The sequence below is a fragment of the Leuciscus leuciscus genome (assembly GCF_965113295.1).
Source record: "Leuciscus leuciscus genome assembly, chromosome: 22".
In the NCBI taxonomy this organism is placed as follows: Eukaryota; Metazoa; Chordata; class Actinopteri; order Cypriniformes; family Leuciscidae; genus Leuciscus; species Leuciscus leuciscus.
Window position 1 is genome coordinate 26005457 of NC_138746.1, and position 23803 is coordinate 26029259.

The 23803-nt window shown below is 39.1% G+C and overlaps 1 protein-coding gene and 1 long non-coding RNA gene across 3 annotated transcripts in view; one reads left to right on the forward strand and one right to left on the reverse strand.

Annotated features, from left to right (window-relative positions):
• Positions 1-23803, forward strand: part of LOC309487047 — a 188968-nt gene that overhangs the window by 142369 nt on the left and 22796 nt on the right. The gene's annotated exons all lie outside the window — the stretch shown is intronic.
• prkceb (protein kinase C, epsilon b) overlaps positions 1-23803 on the reverse strand; it is a 100613-nt gene that overhangs the window by 34641 nt on the left and 42169 nt on the right. Inside the window, exons 3-10 of one of the 2 annotated variants that reach the window (XM_082154468.1) lie at positions 8242-8401; positions 6685-6719; positions 5981-6069; positions 4733-4862; positions 4023-4165; positions 3710-3803; positions 2709-2923; positions 2453-2626 (exon numbers count right to left, since the gene is read on the reverse strand). In XM_082154468.1, the coding sequence (XP_082010594.1) occupies positions 2453-2626; positions 2709-2923; positions 3710-3803; positions 4023-4165; positions 4733-4862; positions 5981-6069; positions 6685-6719; positions 8242-8401 (1040 nt within the window). Of the gene's footprint in view, positions 1-2452; positions 2627-2708; positions 2924-3709; positions 3804-4022; positions 4166-4732; positions 4863-5980; positions 6070-6684; positions 6720-8241; positions 8405-23803 lie in introns of both variants that reach the window. The other variant, XM_082154467.1, reaches the window with a different exon arrangement.

The window sequence follows — 23803 nt, forward strand, 5'->3', positions numbered from 1 at the left end:
TACGCATGACGTCATCGTTTTCACATATTCGAGTTTTTGTAGTTTACACGGAGACGGTAACGGTATCATTTTCAAAAACGTGCACGTTTTCAGGCACCCAAAACGCTGTTGTCGTGTAAATGAACAAAACGCATAAAAAGTATTCCATTTTTAGTTGAAAGCGGTGCCGTGTAACGGCCCTTATGAACTCATGGAGGTCTTCCTAATGAGTTGCGTGTTAAATAAGGAAGACATCCAAAATATGCAGCGCAGCGGGTCCCCAGGACCAGGACTGTGAACCACTGCAAATTTGAATCCAGCACATGACATTTCCCGATCCCATTTCCCTGTCATTGCTCTACTCACACTAAAAATACAGTGAGAGTGATTAAATTACGGCGACTATTCTTTAATGTCACTTTAATGTCACAGTTAAAACTCATCCCTGTTATGGTCTATTAATACTATACGTTTTCAGTTTGAAGAGGTCATCTTGTTCTCCACCATTCTTTCATCCTACACTCGCCCTTTTCCTTCTCGCCAGCGCTCGTTCCCCTCCCCTTCCCTTTACCTCCTCCCACTCGTGTTCACAGTAAGGACACAATGTTCTTTTTGCTTGTTTGGGGAAACTGCAGAAGTAAATAAATTAGAGGACTGGAGGATGCCGTCATGATGGCTGACTCCAGGTTTTCTGGAGTGGAGGAAAATAAACATGTTCATGTGCGGTTAGGACTGGCCACGGCCGCTGTTCTTAAACAGTCGGCTCTATCTAAAACTATTATCACACCAGCAGACCGAGAGAGACTAAACGAGAATTAGAATGGTGAACTAATGTGGAGGGTTTATCTGATGTGAGCTTATTATAGACTATAAAAGAAATGTTCCCTTCCAACAGGTGCCTGCCCTTCTGTGTCAGGAACACTCGTGCAGGCGAACAGATCAACCTGTTCCGTACCCGAACGTGTGTGTGTGTGTGCGTGTGTGTGTGTGTGTGTGTGTGTGCGTGTGTGTGTGTGTGTGTGTGTGTGTGTGTGTGTGTGTGTGTGTGTGTGTGTGTTCTGTATTTGTATGTGATCAGCTGCAGGGCTGTTTGTGGAATGGGTAAGAACACAACTGTATTTGATATTCAGCATTATGACGAGTCATGATAATAAATAATCCCTTTACCACCTATAATGTTTAATTGACTGAAACTGAAAGGCTTTACAAGAAAAAAAAGTTTCCTCGCGTTTTTAATTGCCATGACTGGATTCTGGATTAGGATTTGTAAACATCATTGCATAGAGAACAGATTCACAAAAGTTCAATAACTACACAAAGAAATATTACAGAACTGATCATAACTGGATAATTGTATGGTCAGTATAGAAACTACAACGACTTTTCCAGACTTTTCCAGGCTATATTACTTTTGTCTATATTTTTATATTTAAATAGGCTGATTTAATAAAAAAATAAAAAAAATTGTCGTTTGCCATTTTTTACTGATTATATAAAAGATTTTATTTTGATCTTATTTTGTATATTTGATGTTCTTTTTAGTTTACTGTCAGTTATTTCAAACAGTAATAAACCATTCACAAAGGGCAATAACTACACAAATAAATATTTCAGAGCTGATCATAACTGGATTTATTATCAGTTTATTAATTTTAAAATTGTGTGATATTTCCAACACTTGTAAAAGTGTATAAATGAAAATCTTAGGAAACAGAGTCCAACTTTTAATAAGACAAACATGTTTCTACTATATTCACACTATGCACAGATTTTAATTTAATCATGGTCATATTATTAATATTATAGCTTTTAAGTTTTGTGCTTTAGTATTTATATTTTTATATAAAATATTTTATTTTGATCTTATTTTTTTTGCATTTGCTCTTTTTAGTTTATTTAATACAAGTAATTTAAGAAAAAAGTTTTTTTTTTTTTTTACAGTTAATAATTTTATAGTACATCTAATAACAAGAAGAAATGGAAGTTTGTCAATAAATATGTATTAATTTATTCAGATTTTATTTACATTTACATTTACAATTATAGCAGATAATTTAAGCACTTCACTTTTGATTTAAAGTATATTTCTCATTTCAGTGTATAAACGCTTATTGCTGTTTCATGGCTGGTTTTCATTTGAATTAAAAGCCTTTTAAGTTTCAGCTGGGAACCTGAATACACAAATTAAAAAAATGTAAGCCTTTTCTAAAATATGCCCACGTTCTTGATGAACTGACCCGTTTTTTGTAATTATTCCCCAAGCCACAACCATGCCCTCTTCAGATAAAGAGCTAAACCACTGTAAAATCTTTCTGACTACCGGACAGAATGTAATATTACAGCTCCATCTAGTGGCAGTCTGCTGAATAAGAATGTTTTGGTATTTAGTGCTTGACTGTCCATTTTGCTCATTATTTTAAAGTTTGCAATGAGGCTAAACTGAGTGTAGAGCAGAAACACTCCTGGCTCTCACCTTGGTCTGAAAGCAGCAGTAGAGTTGGGTAAGATACGGGTGTTTTCTGGCCAGGGCTAGGATGCGTTTCTCAGTCATAGTGCAGTCCACATCATCGTCCTGCAGGATGACGTCTTTCTTCAACACTTTCACTGCAAAAACCTCATCAGTGCCTCTTAACTCAGCCAGCATCACCTGTACACAAAGACAACACTGCGCTCACATTGCTGGGCCCTTATTACACGCCAGACAAAACTACCAGACATAATCCACACACCTTGCCAAAGCTGCCTTTCCCGAGCACTTTGATGAAGGAGAAGTCTTCCAGCATCATCCTTTTGGTCTGGACGGTCTTCACCTCTCCGTTCTCTCTCGCCTCCCCCGTCTCCTCTGACTCTCCCTCGGTCAGAGAGGAGGGCGAGGCTGGCTTTAGCTCTTCACCTCGGTGGTCAAACGAAAGTGCCTTCCTGATGTTCTCCAGGTCCTTTATATCTGCAGATCACAAAACAAAGAGCCAAATCACATCACATGCTATCTGACCCCATGTCGAGTCCCATATACTCACAAACAAAATACATGTTAATTGTAATGCACGTACAATAGAAGTCTAAGGGTAAAATACAGATTTATTTTATTTTATTTTGAAAGAAATTAATAGTTTTCTTCAGCACTTTTGAATTGATCAACATTTATAATGTTAGAAAGATTTCTGTTTCAAATAATTCTGTTCTTTTACACTTTCTTTTCATAAAAGAATCCAGAAAGAAATTTATCACGCAAAAATTCAGCACAACTGTTTTCAACATTGATAAAAAAATAAATAAAAAAAAAAGAGCCCCAAATCAGCATATTTGCCTGTGCATATAGTTATATAGTCATGTGATGGATATCAGGTATAAATTACATGAAGCACTGGCAATCAAACGCATATTTATCAAACGCTGTCAAGCTTCAAAATGACAATAAACCACTATAAGCGTACTGTATCATAGAAGTTGTAGCTTTTAAATTAAATACAGCCCTTTTAGACTATTAGCCATTTGATTTCATTGCTGACAATTTCAGTTTGTTTGTCATACAAAGCCATGAAAACATGGCAAAATACAAGCTTCAGATATTGGTACAATGGCCCCATAGACTTCCATTTTAAGTGAATTACAAACTTAAGGACAAGTTAAACTTGTTTTCTGTGGTAATCTGTTGTACTGACTATAACAAAATAATGTATTTAACCCAAGAAGCATCTGCAGAGCTTTATATTTAGCTGTATTCGTTTACCCTGGTCACATGGTGATGTAGGTGCAGATTTGGATCGGTCCTCTTCTAACAGTGGGGATATGGGTAAGGGTTGTGGATCTGGACCCTGAGAGATCTGTGAGGAAAACAAGAATCATCTTCATCATCCAATTATCATTATGTTTCAGGAGGCCTGATCAAGTGCTCGCTATAAAGACCATTATGTCATCAGTAATCAGTGTATTTACCATCATCTACGGCTGCATGGAGGAGAAGGAGGCTTTTGACCTTTCAGTTCTGCATGCCCACTTTTCTAGTGCGAACAGATAATTCCTGATGATTGTCGGCCTCTTACCTTTTTTCTCCTCTGGACGCTGCCGGAGAGTTTATCTGGAGTGACTCCGAGGTCGGACAGCACCTTGGCGATGCCCCTGGCGTCCACCCCACAGTTAGGAGCTACATTACTTTCACAACGCTTGTGCACATTCATCTTACAAACTGAGGACAGAGAAATGAAGGAAGACGGCATGAGAACGTAGACTGTATTTCAATGCATGTTTGAATCTTGGAAAATTTGGGGATATAACAGGGTTATTATCGTTTACTAAAACTAAAACCTTGCAATTGCTTAAAATAAAATATATAACAAAAACTTAAACTTATTTTATTTCTAGTTTAACTTGAAAAATAAAATAAAATAAAAATGATACTAAATAACAATGGGTCAAAGTACTGTTTTCATAATGAAAGAGAACACAACCTTTTCTCTTATATATTAAAAAGGTTACTAGAGAAAGGTCACAGAAAAGAAAAAGTTGTGCTCTCTTTCATCCATTTCATCATAATTTTTTTAGAGTATGTACAGTATATATATATAGCCAGTCTTGAATTAATATATTTAATAACAGAACAGAGAAAAAAAAAGGAAAAATGTGCATTCACTATAGAAATGTCCAGAAAATACCATGAAATGACAAAATAATAAAAAAAAATCCCTGAAAAATTGGCAGCTTTTCCATGACTGTGGGAACCCTGTATCTATATTTCCCAGAATGCCGCTCTCACCTTTGCACTGCAGCCCTTGCCGCAGCAGACCCCACAGTAATGAACCGCAGTGGTCACAGAATGTGAGGACTTTGTAGTTGTGAATCCGGAACTTATGAGGCATATTGACGCTGAAGCGCTGAGATCCCACCTGCAGGGGGTGATAGAGGATCAGAAAGATGCCTATGCAGTGATCACAAGCATTTGAACAGAGGAAAAACTGCAAAACTCATTGTTTTTTTTATTATTATTACTTACATCCAATATATATAGCTGTGGATAGTTACACCCATTTGATAAAGCCAACACAGTGATGTTATTTGCTAACAGTAAAAACATGGTAGACTATATTATTTAACTCCAAAGGGAAGTTTTATTCCTCAGGTGTTGCTCTTTATGTCAAGAGATATAATCGATATTTCCTAAAATTAAGTAGACTAATAATAGACTTAAACTGGAAAAAAATGACCTCTAGGTCCACTTTCCTGACGAGTTTCTCTCCAATGATAATCAAACTCACCTGAACAAGCTTATAAAGTTGTTGTATTAAAATGTTGTTGGTTGCATCCGAAATCACATAATTCCCTACTGTATAGTAAGTGAAAAACAGTATGTGACAAAAGAAGTATGTCAGAATTCACAGCACTCTTAAAAGAGTAGGCAAAAAGTACCCGCTTTTCATTGGCCAAGGACCAATCACAGTTAGTTTCTTTCCAGGTTAGGTGCGGGAAACTGTAACGTTGATGTCCCTATAATTATAGACCGATGTGTTAAACTCTTGGATGTATTTTAAAGAGTCTATGCCATGAACTTTACATACTTCACATACTTTTGATTCTCATCAGCGCTCATTGTCACAGTTGTAAACACAACGGTTTTCTTCTTCCATGAGGGGGTTTGGCATCAAGGGATTTTGAGATCAAGGTTTGAGGTAAACTCTGCAGGAAAGTGGACCTCGAGGGCCAGAGTTAAGAACCCCTGAGCTAGAGTATACTTTGAAATTAAAGTGTAGATAGCATAACTCTAGGATAAATTCGATGAGAAATGTATGTTTTTTTTTCATTGCATCTTTGCAAATCTGAATCACAGTTTGAAACATTGTTGAGACCTCTTATGAAACTCAAGAAACGATTTATGTTTTTTTTTTTTTTTCACAGGATAAACATCTGAAAAGCAGGAAACCTGCAAAAGTTTCTATTTTACTCTCATTGGTGAAAACATCTTAAATGAGAGATATTAAAGAGACATCATGTGTGATTTTTCTCTCACCTCTTCTGTGGTGTCCTCCTGTTTCTTCAGACCTGCACATTTAGTGATGATCAGCTCATGGCAGCGTTTATGAACTACACAGGTGCACACTGAGGGACAGAGACAAGGAGTAGACGAAATTAGCTTTACTTCACTTTTCTGATGTATTACTGTGAACTCACAGATAAGAATGTTTTCAGCTAAAGTATAGATATGATATTTTTAGGAGGTTCCTGTCCATGCCAGAAGTTTCCTTCATTTCAGATTGTGAGCTAGTCACTGCTTAAAGGAATAATTCACCTAAAAATACAAATTATCCTATTATTTGTTCACCATGTATTTTGTTGTTTTATTCTGTGGAACACAAAAGGGGAATTTTGAATGAAGTGCTTGAGTCAAACTGACTTCTCCAATGATATTTATCTTGCGTTGTTATCTTGATGGCTGTATTAATATTGAACTGTTGTGGTATAAGAGCTGTCACATCATTCTTTTAAAATGTATCTTTTGTGTTCCACTGAAAATACAATAAATATGTGGATAAGTAAATAATGACAGAATTTTCATTTTGGTTGAGTTATTCCTTTAATAGGAATGTTGATGTGTTTTGTTGCTTTAGATTTTGTTGCTAATATTTTCGATGAACAAGCAACCCGATATACCCGAACCCGAACAGAAACACTGATATGGGGAAATATTAAGAAAACTGAATTGGATCTACCTACCTTGGCACTGATACCCTTGCTTTCCTAATACACCCCTGTGAAGAGAAGGAGATCAGCTATTATTTTTCTTGAACAGTGACACTAAACACAACTGCATTTATGTATTTAAGTATGCATGAAACAGTTCATAAATAAATAAATAAATGTTGTTGAATTTTTAGAAAATCTGCTTTGAGTCGTGGCCACATTACCACCTGCATTGTTTTCAAATAATTCAACAGCCCGTCGCCAATTATTCCTTACTTAAATTCCCCCTGTAGTCAATAATTGTATCCCTTAAAATCATATTCGATCACCAAAATTACATATTTAAACGTTTTTTTCCTGTGAATAAAAAAAATTCGTCATGCCTTAAAATAGCTTGAATGCAACTCTACACCCTTCGCGGATCCATTAATATGCTAATTAGCCCCACCTCCACTCATGCCAGCTCACAGATCGGCCAACTTACTGAGGGAAACGCTGCAAAGGTATCGCTCTTTACAACGTCGGACACATAACGGTAATTAATATGATTAGCCTTTTGCTTTACCGTGTTATCAAACAGCTAATAATGTGTTGCTAATGTTACACAAACCATGTTCCTGTTCGCCATCTCAATCTACCTTCTAACAATCAGAAATGCTTTGAACAGCTCAGAACGTCAGTGGAGAAAGGCATTTAGTTCATCGTAACATGGTAATATACATCATACACCTGCTATATTGCTAAATCTACCTGATTTTTCATATCAACAAAAAATATACTGGCATCTCATCTCCCCTGCTAGTTCACTGTTAATGATATGCTAAAGCTCGCCGGCATGTTGACGTGATTGGTTACAAGGTAGTTTGTGACGTCAGAAACACCAGCGATTTCAAACCGCGTTTTTGAGGCCGTCTTTGGTTCACTGCAGTTTTAAAGAGAAAATACTCAGCAATGGTGTTGACTTATGAATTTGTACATGGTTTGTCTTAAAGTATATTAAAAACACCACATAGACATATAAACAACATTAAAAACTTGATTTTAACCACAGGGGGACTTTGATGCATTAACTAATAATGTTAACAAATAAGACCATACTGCAAAGTGTTCGCAATAATACAGTATGTGGACAAATATCCTCCTACGTTGAACTGTTTAACTGTTTACATATATATATATATATATATATATATATATTTCATAGGGTGTGTGTTGTAATTCGCTGCTCTTCCCTTCAGTTTCAGTCGCACACATCATGTCTGCACCTTATCTTTAAAACAGCCATATTCTTTCTGTTCTCCAGAGAGGCGGCCGCGGGACACGGCGGTGCTCTTGTGCAGTGTGGAGGATGCCAGACGCACTCAATACACACGTATTGTAGCACTGTCGCTCTGAGCCTCGGGGCTTTTCCTGAAGTTACCATGGAAACGCAGCCCTCTGAGGGGAAACCACCCGTGAACGGACTCGTGAGGAGGGACAGTGTACACTGGTTATGTCAAAACTCAGACGCAGGTTTACCAACAGACGCAGCTGTACAAACAGCACTCAACACGGCTGTAAATATCAGCTGACGGTCGCTGTGGGACTCACCAGATGAAGTCGCGGCAGTGTGAGCAGTAGGTGGGCTGTCTCAGGTAGGTGGCCATGAACTTGTGCCCGTTGACTTGATGCACTCTCCTCCGGACAGCTCCCTGCCTCTTCCTGGGACGCATGCGTTCACGAAACACACGCTCCTCATTTTTGCAGCTTCCTGCAGCAAAACACACACAAATGCACAAACAAATGTAAACATTCTAAACCATTATTCAATAATGTGCATTCCTTCATCCAGGTCCACATAGTAACATTTTTCACACACACACACACACACACACACACACACACACACACACACACACACACACACACACACACACACACACACACACACACACACACACACACACACACACACACACACACACACACACACACATATATATATATATATAGAGAGAGAGAGAGAGAGAGAGAGAGAGAGAGAGAGAGAGAGAGAGAGAGAGAGAGAGACAGTAGATCAGTAGATATATATATTATAAATTTAAGCCCACCAAAGCCCACCAGACTTACACAGCCCTAGGATGAAGACTCCAATCATATCAGTAACCTTGAAAAAGCTGTTTAATTCTACATGGGCAGGGGTCATCATTTTGAAATCACATGACCAGTCGAATACTATTCACTTTATAACCTTATTTTCAGACACTTTTGTTTGCTGAATAAATTCATCATGATGACAAACATACATTTGAGAGTGTATTTGTTAACACATAGAAGACCATGTTAGCCGTTTTTGTTAATATTTATACTAACGTAAAGTTAAGAAAAACCACAAAACCAAACAGAGAATTAGCTTGTTTCTTCTAAAGCTTAAAGTAGCTTTAAGTTTTTTCTAGACTACCTGATATCACTCAACTATGTGTCCTGATATATCACATCTGTCCCTATGACAGACGCTATTGTTCAACCAATCAGAAGACTAATTGGTTCTTAGTCAGCCACTAACAGTACTTGTAATGGAATAGTTGACTCAAAAATTTAAATTTTGTTATCATTTGTTCACCCTACTATTCCCGGTTAAACAAAATCTAAAAATTTTGAGTAAACTAATCCATTAACTGTGTGTTTTTCTGTTTGTGTGTTATGAGGCGCCATGCAGAGGCAGTGATCAATAAACTGGGGGGCATGACTGTGACATTGGCACCATATTGGAGAGTTGTCAGACGCTCTCACTAAAAGAAACAGGCCACAGGGGTAGAGCTCCACTCTTTCTCTCTCTTCTACTCATTCTCTCTGTGGAGCATGAGAACTGTGATCACTCCTGAGTATTCCCTTATGTCAATGTATCCATCTGCTGCAGTCACACTTCTCAGCCCTGAGAGAAAGAGAAGGAGAGAGGCTGGCCTTGGAGTCACAAAATGACAAAGCAAGTTGTGTCAAACTGGCAGGCCGACAGTCATCTCCTGTTATTAATAAAGCCATTGCGTGTGTGTGTGTGTGTGTGTGTGTGTGTGTGTGTGTGTGTGTGTGTGTGTGTGTGTGTGTGTGTGTGTGTGTGTGTGTGTGTGTGTGTGTGTGTGTTTTAAAGCTCTTTTTGCCAGCCGAAAAAGAAACCGAGCCAGGCAGCACTGCTGTGCATAGCAAAAAACCGACATCAACAGTAGAAGAGAAAGTGCAGGAGAACAAGCCTCTTCCTTTCAGACTAAACAATCAGTGATCCAAAACATGACGAATATCATGCATAATTAAATTAACATGCTATTTATTAAAATTAAATCACATCATTTCAGGAATTTAAAAACTCTTTATAGTTTCGTTTTTTTTTTTTTTTCTGAGAAACTCCAAACGAACTTCGGCTTGGCCTGATTTTGTTTGAATTATGTCACACCAGTTCATTCTTCGAATTTGCTTGAAGTATATCAATGCCTTAACATATAATACAATTTCTTGTAGTTTTTTGTTAATAATAAAAGTTCAGCTATTATAATTATCAATAGTCATCTTTTCAGACCATTAGTCAACAAATATTCAGAAAAAACTGCTGATTGCTCACTAAAACCCAGATCACTAACAGATTGTCAATTCAAGTAATTTCAAGTTCATTTAGATTCAGATATGACAGAACATGATAATATCCATTTAACCCATTAAACCATTAATTTACACCAGTTACAGATCTATTTAGGCTGATTTGCGCAACTGTTGTGAGCACGAGAGAAGTATTATTGCATTGACAGGAAAATGATCATATTGATCAAGAGAACATGATAGACATGATGATAGACATTACTGCATTGACAAGCCAAACATAGCGAGGAGGAGGCATGTGACTTTGGGAGAACATGGGCCATTTGGTCTGGCATCCCGGCTAGCCTGATTCAGCAAAATTGCCTCAACCAATGACAATTTGTTTACCTGACCAATGGAAGACAGATGGATTATTTAGAAAACCTGTTTGAAAACAGTCAATGTCTCAGTATAGGCACATAAAGTACACACTTTCCCTGTAACACCTTTAAAACTGAAAGTTTTTAGGGTCTTTCCTAGAGCTGCAAGATATTCATGAAAAAACAATACTTGACCATGATAATAATAAGCAAAGTCAGTTAAAATTATATTTAATGTTGTTTATATGTCTATGTGGTGTTTTTAATGTTTTAGGACAAACCATGTGTAAATTCATGTCAACACCATTGCTTTCTCTTAAAAACTGCAATGATCCCCTAGTGAAAGAAACGTATACCAAAATGTATTTAAAAGACATTTAGTTCATACTAAGTATACAAAACTATTAACATATTTACTGACATATCGCTTGAGACTTACTGATATAAATATTATATTTAAACTTTATTTGGAGTACTTCTTTATTGCACAATGCACATTTCTTAATATTAAGCCTAAATGTGTTTAATATCACTATTAGTAAGGATAGTATGATCACTGTATAATATAAATGCAAGATATTTAAAGTGTACCTAAAGTGTACTTAGCAAAAAATACACTTTTTTAAATAGTTCCACTTTAGCAAAATCTAATATACTTAATTATATCTTTAGTTGGACCTCAGCACTATTTCTTACAGTGGCCGAGAGAGCTCAACGTGCTGCAACTGAAGAAAACACATGCAAATAGAAAAAACACTCGCAAATTAAGAAATCATCTTTATCAGTTTCACAACACGTGAGCTTCAAATACTCACTACACAACCAAATACAGAAACACGCTGTAAAAGTTTACAACACAACCAAATACAGAAACGCGCTGCAAATGGCACAGAACACTTTTCATTTTCCAGGGGACCCCAATAAGTGACGAACCCGGCTGAGACATGCTTATTGCCCGTGAGCATCCCTATGCCCTACTCCCTTCGAAGGGCAGACGGCAGAGCCCTTGAAGTGGGACTTTGGAGTGAGCGGGGCACTTGTGTGCCATTATGTAGCCATTTGGATCGCACTTGGCGAAGGGAGCAACGAAAGACAACATAATTCCCTCATTATTTTCATCTGGGATGTTCCTATGACAACACAGCATGGTGTCCATCAGCTATTCCTAGGAATAGCTGTTCTTACGACAGAAATGTCTTATTACTGCGGTTAACATAAATGTTGCAAATAAATATAAATTTTATAAAAAATACAAAAAAAATACAAAAAATATATATATACTTATACTATGTATAGTATACTTGTACAGCCCCTCTCACCAGACATGTTACTCTCCAGCATCTCCACTTCTGTGCTTCTTAGAGAAAATGGAAGAACTGGTGTATGCTGGAACCAAAGTATCTATTGCTGCGAGCCCCCAGATATCAACCAAAAAACGTCAGGCCCCGCAACCACCAAAGCCTGTACTTATCATTATTTACAGGCCTCCAAAATACTCTCCAGCCTTTGCTGAGGACTTTACTGAACTGTTATCAACAATTACCTCAGAGTTTGACTGTTTTGCCATTGCTGGTGATTTTAACATTCACAAAGATAATGCAGAAACCAATATGGCAAAAGAAATCAAAACTTAGAGAAAATGGAAGAACTGGTGTATGCTGGAACCAAAGTATCTATTGCTGCGAGCCCCCAGATATCAACCAAAAAAGCAGCCATGTCAGCCTGTCAGCAGCCATGTCACCCTGTAGCCCAAGACTGGTTGCCCACTGAAGCTAAGCAGGGCTGAGCCTGGTTAGTACCTGGATGGGAGACCTCCTGAGAAAAACCAGGTTGCTGCTGGAAGAGGTGTTAGTGAGGCCAGTAGGGGGTGCTCACCCTGTGGTCTGTGTGGGTCCTAACGCCCCAGTATAGTGACGGGGACACTATACTGTCAAAGAGCACCATCCTTCAGATGAGACGTTAAACCGAGGTCCTGACTCTCTGTGGTCATTAAAAATCCCAGGATGTCTTTCGAAAGAGTAGGGGTGTAACGCCGGCATCCTGGCCAAATTTGCCCAGTGGCCTCTGTCCATCATGGCCTCCTAATCATCCCCATACACTGATTGGCTTCATCACTGTCTCCTCTCCACCAGTAAGCTGGTGTGTGGTGGGCGTTCTGGCGCAATATGGCTGCCGTCGCATCATCCAAGTGGATGCTGCACATTGGTGGTGGTTGAGGAGATTCACCCTTCTATGTAAAGCGCTTTGAGTGCCGAGAAAAGCGCTATATAAATGTAATGAATTATTATTATTATTATTAAAACTGTTTAAAAAACGTTTGATCTGACTCAGCATGTACATGGACCCACACACAATCGTGGACTAGATTTACTTATCAGTAAGGGTCTAAACATTTCATCGATTGTTATTAAGGATGTAGCACTGTCGGATCATTTCTGTATTTTCTTTGACATATTGATCTCTCCTGCCATTGAAGCTAGATCTGTGTCTGTCAAGAAGAGATGCTTAAATGAGAACAGTAGTTTACTATTTATGAAGGCTATATCTTTTAACACCAAGCATATCTGCTGACTCTGTTGATTTTCTCCTTGATTCTTTTAACTCAAAAGTTAAGTGTAATTGATGACATTGCTCCTGTGAAAGTCAGGAAGAAGAGTGGCAGACTAAAAGCACCTTGGAGAAATCAACCAGCGCCCTTGATGCACTTCCCACATCTTTTTTCAACAGTGTGTTAAACTGTTTAGAAGCAGATCTTCTAGAAGTGGTAAACTCCTCACTTCTCTCTGGGAGTTTTCCAAACTCCCTGAAAACTGCAGTTGTCAAGCCCTCCTGAAAAAAAGCAATCTGGATAAGACCATATTAAGCAACTATAGACCGATCTCAAATCTTCCTTTCATAGGCAAGATCATTTAAAAAAATGTATTCAATCAGCTGAACAAATTCTTAAGCTCGAATGGATACTATGATGATTTTCAATCTGGTTTCCGACCGCACCACAGCACAGAGACAGCGCTCATAAAGATAATAAACGATATTTGCTTAAATGCTGATACAGACAAATTATCAGTACTGCATTTGACACTGTCGATCACAACATACTTCATGACAGGCTGGAAAACTGGGTCGGGCTTTCTGGGATAGGCCTAAAATGGTTCAGGTCATACTTGAGAGGTTTTTATGTGAGTATAGGAGATCATAAGTCTGAATGGACATCCAAGACATGCAGAGTCCCTCAAGGCTCAATTATTGCGCCACTCCTGTTCAACATGCTCCCAATGAGCCAAATAATGAGAAAGAACCAAATTGCTTACCACAGCTATGCAGATGAAGGGTGGATCTATTTAGCTCTTTCGCCTAATGATTGCAGCCCCATTGACTCCCTGTGCCAATGCATTGATGAAGTCAACAGTTGGATGTGCCAAAACTTTCTTCAGTAAAACAAAGACAAAACTGAAGTCATTACGTTTGGAAACAATGATGAAGTTCTCAAGGTGAACGCATACCTTCACTCTAGGGGTCAAACAACTAAAAATCAAGTCAGGAATCTTGGTGTGACTCTAAAGTCAGACCTTAGTTTCAGTAGTCATGTCAAAGCAATAACTAAATCAGCATACCATCATCTCAAAAATATTGCAAGAATTAAATGCTTTGTTTCCAGTCAAGATTTAGAGAAACTTGTGCATGCTTTCATCACCAGCAGGGTGGATTATTGTAATGGACTCCTCACTGGCCTTCCCAAAAAGACCATAAGATGTTCTTTTTGGGAAGTTTCAGTAGTCATGTCAAAGCAATAACTAAATCAGCATACCATCATCTCAAAAATATTGCAAGAATTAAATGCTTTGTTTCCAGTCAAGATTTAGAGAAACTTGTGCATGCTTTCATCACCAGCAGGGTGGATTATTGTAATGGACTCCTCACTGGCCTTCCCAAAAAGACCATAAGACAGTTGCAGCTCATACAGAACGCTGCTGCCAGGTTCTGAGCACATTGCTCACTAAAACACATCACACCAGTCCTCAGGTCTTTACATTGGCTCCAAGTTACATTTAGGATTGATTTTAAAGTATTATTACTGGTATACAAATCATTAAATGGCCTAGGACCTCAATACATTGCAGATATGCTCACTGAATATAAACCCAACAGATCACTCAGATCATTAGGATCACATCAACTAGAAATACCAAGGGTTCACTCTAAGCATGGCGAGTCCGCTTTTAGCTATTATGCCAGCCGCAGCTGGAACCAGCTTCCAGAAGAGATCAGATGTGCTCCTACAGTAGTCACATTCAAATCCAGACTCAAAACACATCTGTTTAGCTGTGCATTTACTGAATGAGCACTGTGCCGCTGTTCGTCCGACTGTTTGTACTGTATTTTATTTTTTATTCTAAACTGTTTTTAATTATTCTTATTTCTTTTGATTATTTTAATTTATTCTATGCAAAGCACTTTGAATTACCATTGTGTATGAAATGTGCTATATAAATATACTTGCCTTACCTTGCCTTGCCTTGCCTTAAATATGCTTTATATCTGTATGTGAGTGTCTCAACTTATACCTTCTCATCTTCTGTATGTTTAGTAAATGCTCTTAAATGATGGTGCTCAGAAAAGGGTCAAAGGCCAATCTAATATCATAGCAGAATGTTAATCTAGTTCGGTAGAAAATCAGTTTCTTCTGGAATTTTGTATATACTTTAGCTACTGCAGGTAACCTGAGTCCATGTGGATTACAATGCAGTGCAATTCCTGTACTGTAGGAAATATTTAATCTAGCATATCATAGCTGATCACGTGATCTACATCAAACAACAAACACAGACAAAGAAAAACAATCAGTTTTTTGTTGTTTTTTTTAATTCAAATTCTATGCTAATCTCTCAGTCAAAAATAGTTCCACACCAATTTGCTCTGTGGGACAACTCATGTTGAAAGAAATGTTGATAGCGCCTCAGAAATACACTTTTAACACTTTTGTGGGAAATCAACCCACAAACACTTTACTTCTAATTGTCTCTAGTCTACATAAAGGAGATTAAAGATTTAAACATTACAAAATGATACACTTCACATTTAAAAAACGCTCCACAGTGAGTTTGAGTCTAAATGATGGGGATTAGATATGTGCAGCAGTTACATGGCCAGTCCTGTTCTAATCACCATCTAAGGACAATGGACCAGTGGCGCGTCTAGTCTCACAGGAGACTGAAGTGAGTCGGCCTCATATGCATCACCCACATCCTCCTCTCAACTGCTTGTAATGAAAGAGAGAGAGAAAGAGAGACAAGAAACAGATGTAGTAGCTCATACTATCTCAGTAGGATATGGCTGGTCATTTATCAGCTCTCACTCATTAACACTCAGTGAGGGTGAAAAGAACTCGGCACACAGAAGCCTTCAGATTTAAGATCATATAAAACTTCTGGTTTCGGATTTTGTCACATTACGAAAGACAAGTTCTGCAGAAGATCAATGCCTATTTCTACATCATTGCCTCGTTAGCCCCGCCCACCGATTCATGCATGTCATGTAGTAGTAAATATGAGGCAGACGCAAACACAGGATTAATCCAGCAACAAAATGATAGAGATGCCTTTGAGGATTACAGGACATTTTGAAGTGCCAAGTTGTGGAAAGTCTTTGCATTGTCATCCATGTGATCCTAACATTAAGAAAGTGTGGATGAACTTTATTTTGACAAAGTTCCGGTCAGATCGCATCAGTAAGACACTGTTCATTTGTTTGCTTCATTTTACAGCAGATTCATATTTAAACCGGACACATTTCGAACCAGGCTTCAGAGAGACTGAAAATAAAAATTATGCAGTGCACACTATTGGATCCGACAGCAATGTTGCAACACGAGTGTGAGTAACAGTGTTTTTTTTCCCATGTGTCACTGTTGCTTTGTCTGATACAGATTGTTTGAAATGTACAGAGTATTTACACTGTAGCACTGCAGTCTGCAATTATTTGTGTTGATTTGCAGTAAAAAAAAAAATTTTTTATTATATCTTATTATACTTATAAAATAAGTATTAATGATAGAAATGTTACCAATTTTTGTGCTTAATAACTTAAATCAATTGCAGTCTTGCTTTGTATTGTTGTATTGTAATGTTTTTTAATGGGAAAAATTGCATAAATAAGACAACCCCCCAGGCAGCCACAAATAATGCGGCCACTGGTTTATATTGATCGCAAGATCAGAAAATCCTGGAGGGAGTGAATGAGAAATCATTGAGAATCGTCCATATGAGAAATTACAACATACAGTTTTTGAAAATAATGTAAATAATGACAGAATTTTTATTTTTGGATTAACTGTCCCTTTATTAAACATTCATAGTCTTATTGTGTAGTTTCATCATATTATTCTCAAATAAAAAGGGTATTAAAATGTAACAACTGTATCTACCATTGAAATAACTTTTCTGCTGACCTATCCACGGCTGTGTAGACGGGAAAAAATCTGCTATATTTTTACAGCTTATGAAGAAAATGTAACTGCTACCTGCTTTTGCAAAAGTTGTGCCATTTTCACTTTTTTATTAGTGCTTTCAAATTGAGTAATAGCGATTAATCGCATCTAACATAAAAGTTTGTAAATATATAATGTGTATATACATACACATAAGCCATGTCATGTAGTATTTAAGAAATCTGAACTGTTGATGTTTGTGGATATATGCCTACAGTATATGTATCTGTATGTATAGGTAGTGAGTGCTATACATTGATCTGAAGGTCAAGGTTTAAAAGTGTTCAAGATAATTATTCAACAGGAAAACACTTTGCATGGCCACTTGGATTTAATACAAATAATGAATGACTTAAATTTCACCCTCTGGCCCTACATAGCAACCATTGCCTGGCTACATGCAAAAACTGCCAAGCAACAGGTGTAGGACAGGACTGTCAATGGAATTAGACACATTAATTACACCATCAATCATATTGATATTTAACAGCAGAACTCTGCCTCTCACATTCATTCAGAGATATGCTATAAAGTATACAGTATATTGTTTTATGTGAATGTACTGTATGTATGCAGGTAAAATAGAATGTACTATAAATATATAATCAACTGATAAGATCCTTTACATTTTTCAACAATAACAATCAAGCAGTAATATAGTGCACATTTTTCAATGATATAACAATCGAGCAGTTGAGATTAGCTATAAATTAATATATTCCTTATTCTTCTTCTTGTAGACCAGAATGTCTCCAGTCTTCGGAAATATACTATTGATTTCCACTCAAAACCAAAATGTACAACATTAATCGCTAATTGCACACGCCTATATCAATAGTAGATAGTGAAAAGAAAGCAGAGTTCACCCTGAGTCACACCTCGCTTTTCCCAAGCACCCCATTTCATAGGACTTTAACACAGGACAGCAGGCCCAGTGCAATTAAAAGTGCACTCATATATCAGAGCAGCTCAATGGAGTCTTTGACCTAAAGCAGTGTGTTTTAATTACTATTATTTACTCAAGTGAAAACATGCTCAGTGATCAGTCTTTAAAGAACTACAAGTGTCAAACAACTATAAAATCATCATTCAACAACTTCAGGTAACAGGTTTCAGGATATTGGTTGTAATTAAAAGGGATATATAGTTCACCCAAAAATGAAAATTCTGTCATTAATTACTCAACCTCATGTCGTTCCAAAGCCGTGAGACTCTTGTTCATCTTCTGAACACAAATGGAGATTTTTTTTTATGAAATCGTAGACCTTTCTGTCCTTCCATTGACAGCTACACAACTGACACTTTAACGCTTCAAAAAGTTCATTAAGAGATCGTAAAAGTAATCCACATATCATGTCCAGCTGTGCACTCATCAATCACCATCATCGTCACCTGTATACAGTATATGTTCAGTTTTCTGTCAGTTTAGTGTCCGGTGTCATCTATAGTGGATGTGTTTTATGTTGCTCTGTTCCTGTTTGGATTACCCTTTGGATTTATTAAATTTTATCTATTTGCCTTCAACTTCATCTTCGTGTGTGTTTATACAACCACCCCCGTGACAGAACCAACAAAAGTTAAGTGGACCAACAAAAAGTAAATACATGTAGTTTGTGAGATTTTCTTTTCTTTTTTCCATGTTCAGTATTTTTGTTCTGTCACCCGTGCTAGCATTATGGACTTTTCAGCAGTTAAACTCTTGTGCCTTGAGCAGGGAGAATGCTCCCTCGAGGAAGATTTAAAGGAGTTTTTGGACCTCACCCATCAAACCACCTTCCCGGACGACTGCCAATCTTAACGCCGCCACACGTGCACAGTTGTCTGGGAAGGTTCCTCGAGGGAGCTTTGCGACATATGTGGAGTGGGTGCTCCCCATCCAGTGCCCAGCCAGAACACCCAGACGACAAGGATCGGCGGCCTGAGCGGAACGGAGACAGCCGTGATGTACTAGCCCACACCCCAAAAGCGACCGAGGATCACATCAGTCTGTCTTCTACCGGTCTCGCTGGCCCTGCCCAGCCCCCCTCTCCTACGACCTCTCCAGACAATTTCAACTGCTAAATTATAATTTTTTTGCATTGGTCTTCAGTCTTTTCCCCAGTCTCCAGGCATCAGTGCCACCCAGTTATCACCATCTCAGTAGCGAGGAACCACCTCGAACCTATTGGGAGCCCCATCTCCTCCTGGGCATTAGGAGCCCAAGGCTCCGCCCCCAGCCTCTGTGCATCGACCCCGTCGCTCCTGTGCCTGTGCTCCTTCCGCCCTCGACCTGGACCATTCGGCCTCGCCGGACTCCCTCGGCACGTCGGCTCCACCTAGGTCAGACATCGCTTCGCCTCCACTGCGGACCTGCAGACCTCATCGGCTCATCGGCTGCACGGTGGGCTCCATCTCATCGTTGTTGTCTCCGCTCATCCCCATGGAGGCCCTCATCAGTATTCCTCCATGGCTCCTCCCTCCATCAACGCCGCCATGGGACACTCCCCTGGCTGAGGCCTGGATGAACAACCATCATCCCCTGCTCAAAGAAGACTTGGAATATAGAGTGTAATTCAAATGGACTGGTCTTATGGTGTTTTTTTTATTAGAGTTGGACAGTAGAAATCACCATCCACTGTCCTTGTATGAAAAAGAAAAGCTCAGACATTCTGCATAACATCTCTTTTTTTTTTCACTGAAGAAAGAAAATACAATTTTCAGTTTTGGAGAGTTAATATTTTAATAATTCACCTTCTGGATGCATGTGAGAGAAGTAAAAAGAGAGATAAAACATCTGTATATGATTAATGGACTGCAGGTAAACTTCAAAGTTGTCTGAAAGACCCAGTGAGATAAAAACATCAAACCAGGGGACACTACAGAGGTGACATAAGAACGAGAGCACAAACAAAGCCTGCAAAACACAACAGGGAGGCACGTGACTGAGGGTGTATTTTAGTGAGCTGTCAGGTGGAGTACAGGTGCACACTTATCAAACCCTCAACCTGCTTTTGAAAGGATCTGTGAATTGTCCCACAGCAAAACAAAAATAACAAATAAATATAGACAAATCTGCATCCAGAAATTTTACTTTTCAGGTATTCATCACCCTGATACAGATATAAAAGCTGAGCAGCATGAAACTGCAAACCATGTCAGCAGACTAAACAAGTTGTTTAGTCTATCCGGGAACACTGCCCGTCCAACAGAAAAGAATAAAAAGAATTCACATTTGATCCCTAAATGCATGAGAGGGACGTGCCATCCACATTTACAACATTTAGTTACTTACACTACTGTTCAAAAGTTTGGGGTCAGTAAGATTTATTTAAAAGAGAATTTAATACTTTTATTTAGCATTAAAGTGACACTAAAAACATTCAGGCTATTTCTGTCAGGACCACTATCGTCAAATACGATTGGCAATTGCATACGGTTGGGATTGGCGGTATGGTTCTGTTCTGGGCAAGAACTCCCTGCGCATCATGCATGCTATATCATGAATAAGAGCAGGGAGAGCAGCAATAACCCCCCTTAGGGTAAACACAACCAACATGAATGTATTGCAGATATCATTAATTCAAGATTTTAAAGTAAAACATAATTCGAGAATTTATTCTGATTCAAGGGGAATCAGAATGTCAAATCCTGACTGACGAGAGGAGGAGCTGGGGATGAAGGAGGGTAATTAGCTCCTGAGAAACGCGATAGCTGCTGCAAATACTGAAAGAGCTTATATATGTATACAGTGATAGGCGTCGTACTCCTATAGGTAGACGTGGATCAGTTGAGAGTCAGCTGATGCGAGCTTGACTAACGTGACCTGCCAGAATTGACACAACGTTTAATTTATGTTACAAAAAAAAGATTTCAATTTCAAATAAATTCTGCTCACCAAACTTTGATCATAAAAGAATCCTGAAAAAAGTATACCAGTTTCTGCACAAAAAAAAATAGGTAGCACTACCGTTTTCAACATATTAATAAATGTTTCTTGAGCAGCAAATCAGGATCATGTGACACTGAAGACTGGAATAATGATGCTGCTTTGAATCACAGGAATAAATTATATTTGAAAGTATATTCAAACAGAAAACAGTTATTTAAAATTGTAATAATATTTCACAATATTATTATTTTTACTGTATTTTTTTATCAAATAGATTTTATCAAATAGATCACACCTAGATGACTTGGTGAGCATAAGTGACTTAAAAAAACAACAACAAAAAACGACCTCAAACGTTTTAACTGTAATGCATCTACATATATGTGCATTATTTATTTTTTTATATGCTAGCCAATTAAAACATCAAAACTTCTAGATGACCTAGTCTGTCATACTAATCAAAGTTGGTTGCTGGTCGATTAGTCACCCATTGTGATCCATCCCATTTCTTGAAAGCTACACGTGTTACCAAGTCTCTCAATCTAAAATCCAAAACAGACAGCAGCTGGATTACTATGAGAGAGACATTATGATTCTTTTTATTGTCTTTCAATCCCCCATTGTGAACGACTTCAGTCACTTGCCACTTCTTTCAAAGGAGACATCTGAGTTTTGTGTACAAAAGATCTCTTTTCAAAATCAAGACCATTGAACGCTAATTCCCACTCTCTGACTTTTCAGGCGGTGAAGCAGATTTCACATAAAGAGATTAGATAACACGCACTCACACTCACACACACACACACTGCAGCATACATTTGGAATGCATGACTCAGCACTTTCAATACTAAACATGAGCTGGCAGAAAGAAAAGAACATGTCTGTTTTTCTCACATTCAATACAGAAACACACAGAGTAAAAGAGGCAGAAAATCTCCCTGAGCAGGGTTTTTCCATCATTTAAAAATTTCATATTAAGTGAACTGAGAAAGTTTACCAGCCAGATCATGTTAACTGGATTATGTATTCTGCATTATTTTATATTAAAACAATTGTTTATTAGTTTCCACACATCTGTTTCTATTCTCCTTGATTATGTTCCATGTGTATTTAAGCCTTGAGTTCCCTTTCGTAAGGGAACTCCCGCTGCATCGATACTCAACGCTTTGGAGAATGCCTTCGGGATGAAGCGTTTGAAGTCAACTATGGAATTATTCCAATCTCGATTGGTGTAGCGTCATTGCGTCACTCGTGACGTCGCATGTGACAGTGATCCGGAAGCTATAAAGGGTCACAGGAACCAGGAAATGTTAGCTTCTGGTCTTCGGCAAGCGTTCTATGTCAACCTGTTTGTCTTATTTGGTGTTGTCTGTCACTCTGAGTAGCGGCGTCTTCCACCCTTGTAACGGAACCAATGCTCGAATTATCCGGTTCCGAGGAGCTGGATATTTTTGGCATTGAGGCAGGGGAATGTGAAAATTTGCCACCCCATTCCCCTGCCTTTGAGGAGCTGCTAGAGGTAGTGACCAGATATATCTGGTCCCAATGTACATCTATATTCCAATATAATGGGTGCCAGGGAGGAGGGCTATGGGATGATGCCAAGGGTTGAAGAGTCGTTTGCTTCACATCTCTCCCCTGACGCTACATCATCCATGCGGGCTCCGGCGCTTCCCACCAAGCCCTGCTGTACAACATTGGCCTTGGTTGGGAAGGCATATATGGCGGCAGGTCGGGCTGGTAGTTGTCTGCATACGATGGGGCTGTTGCAGGCATACCAGGCCGACCTCCTCAAAGAGGTGGACGAAAGCGGGGAGTTCGCCTTCGACGACATCCGCGAGATGCGTCGAGTGGTCGACTTGTCTCTCCATGCTACCAAGGAGACGGCCCGTGCCATCGGCCGCTCCATGGCAGCACTGGTAGCCATGGAGAGACATTTGGGGCTGAACCTGTCGGGCTTCGGGGACAAGGACAGGGCTTGTCTCCTCGATGCCCCAGTTTCGCCTTCTGGCCTTTTCGGCGACGGAGTCAATAACGTCGTAGATAGGTTTCAGGAGGCGAAATGACAGTCAGCCGCATTCAAAGAGCTCATCCCCCACCGTCGCTCCAGGTCTCGTGGGTCTGCTGCAAGGGGGCAGTCCCATGAGGCCGCCGCCAGCTCCTCACACCTGCTGAGGCAGAAGGAGAGTGTTGCCTCTCGTGCTCCCCCTCAAAAGGCCTGGAACCAGAGGCAACACCCTCAGTCGAAGCCTTCCAAGCCGAAAACAGATCTGAGGACTGTTATTCAGGCAAGGAAGGCTTCGGCTAAGAGGCCTTGACATGAGACTCAGGCCTCTAAGGGCATCCCCCTCCATGTGGGCATTATAAAACTTCGCTCTGCGGAGCCCTCAGGAAATCGATGTTGCTTCCCGCTGTCAAGTGCACCTCGGGACGCATCAACTTCCAGCGAATGTATTACACACAGTGTTCCTATAAAATCTATGGCTTTGACACATTCACTACCCCTCAAGAGGTCTGTAGAAAAAATTATTCGGTTAGTTCCTGCCAGAAAATTACTTCAGGTCACCGAAGAAATACTGTAAATACAACACCTGAGGTCAGCCCTGCGAGACTGATCCCCCTAGTAGATTATTTAGACACCCGGAAGTGTCTTCAAAATATATCTCAGTGGGTCCTGAATACAGTTGAGAAAGGATATAAAATCCAGTTCCAGTATAGACCACCTAGATTTAGTGGTGTTACTCACAGGCTGGTATCTCCTGACCAGGATCAGGTGATGGAAGATGAAGTCCAGACCCTCTTAGCTAAGGGGGCCATAGAATATGTGCTCCCCCACCAGAGGGAGTCCGGGTTCTACAGCCAGTACTTTAT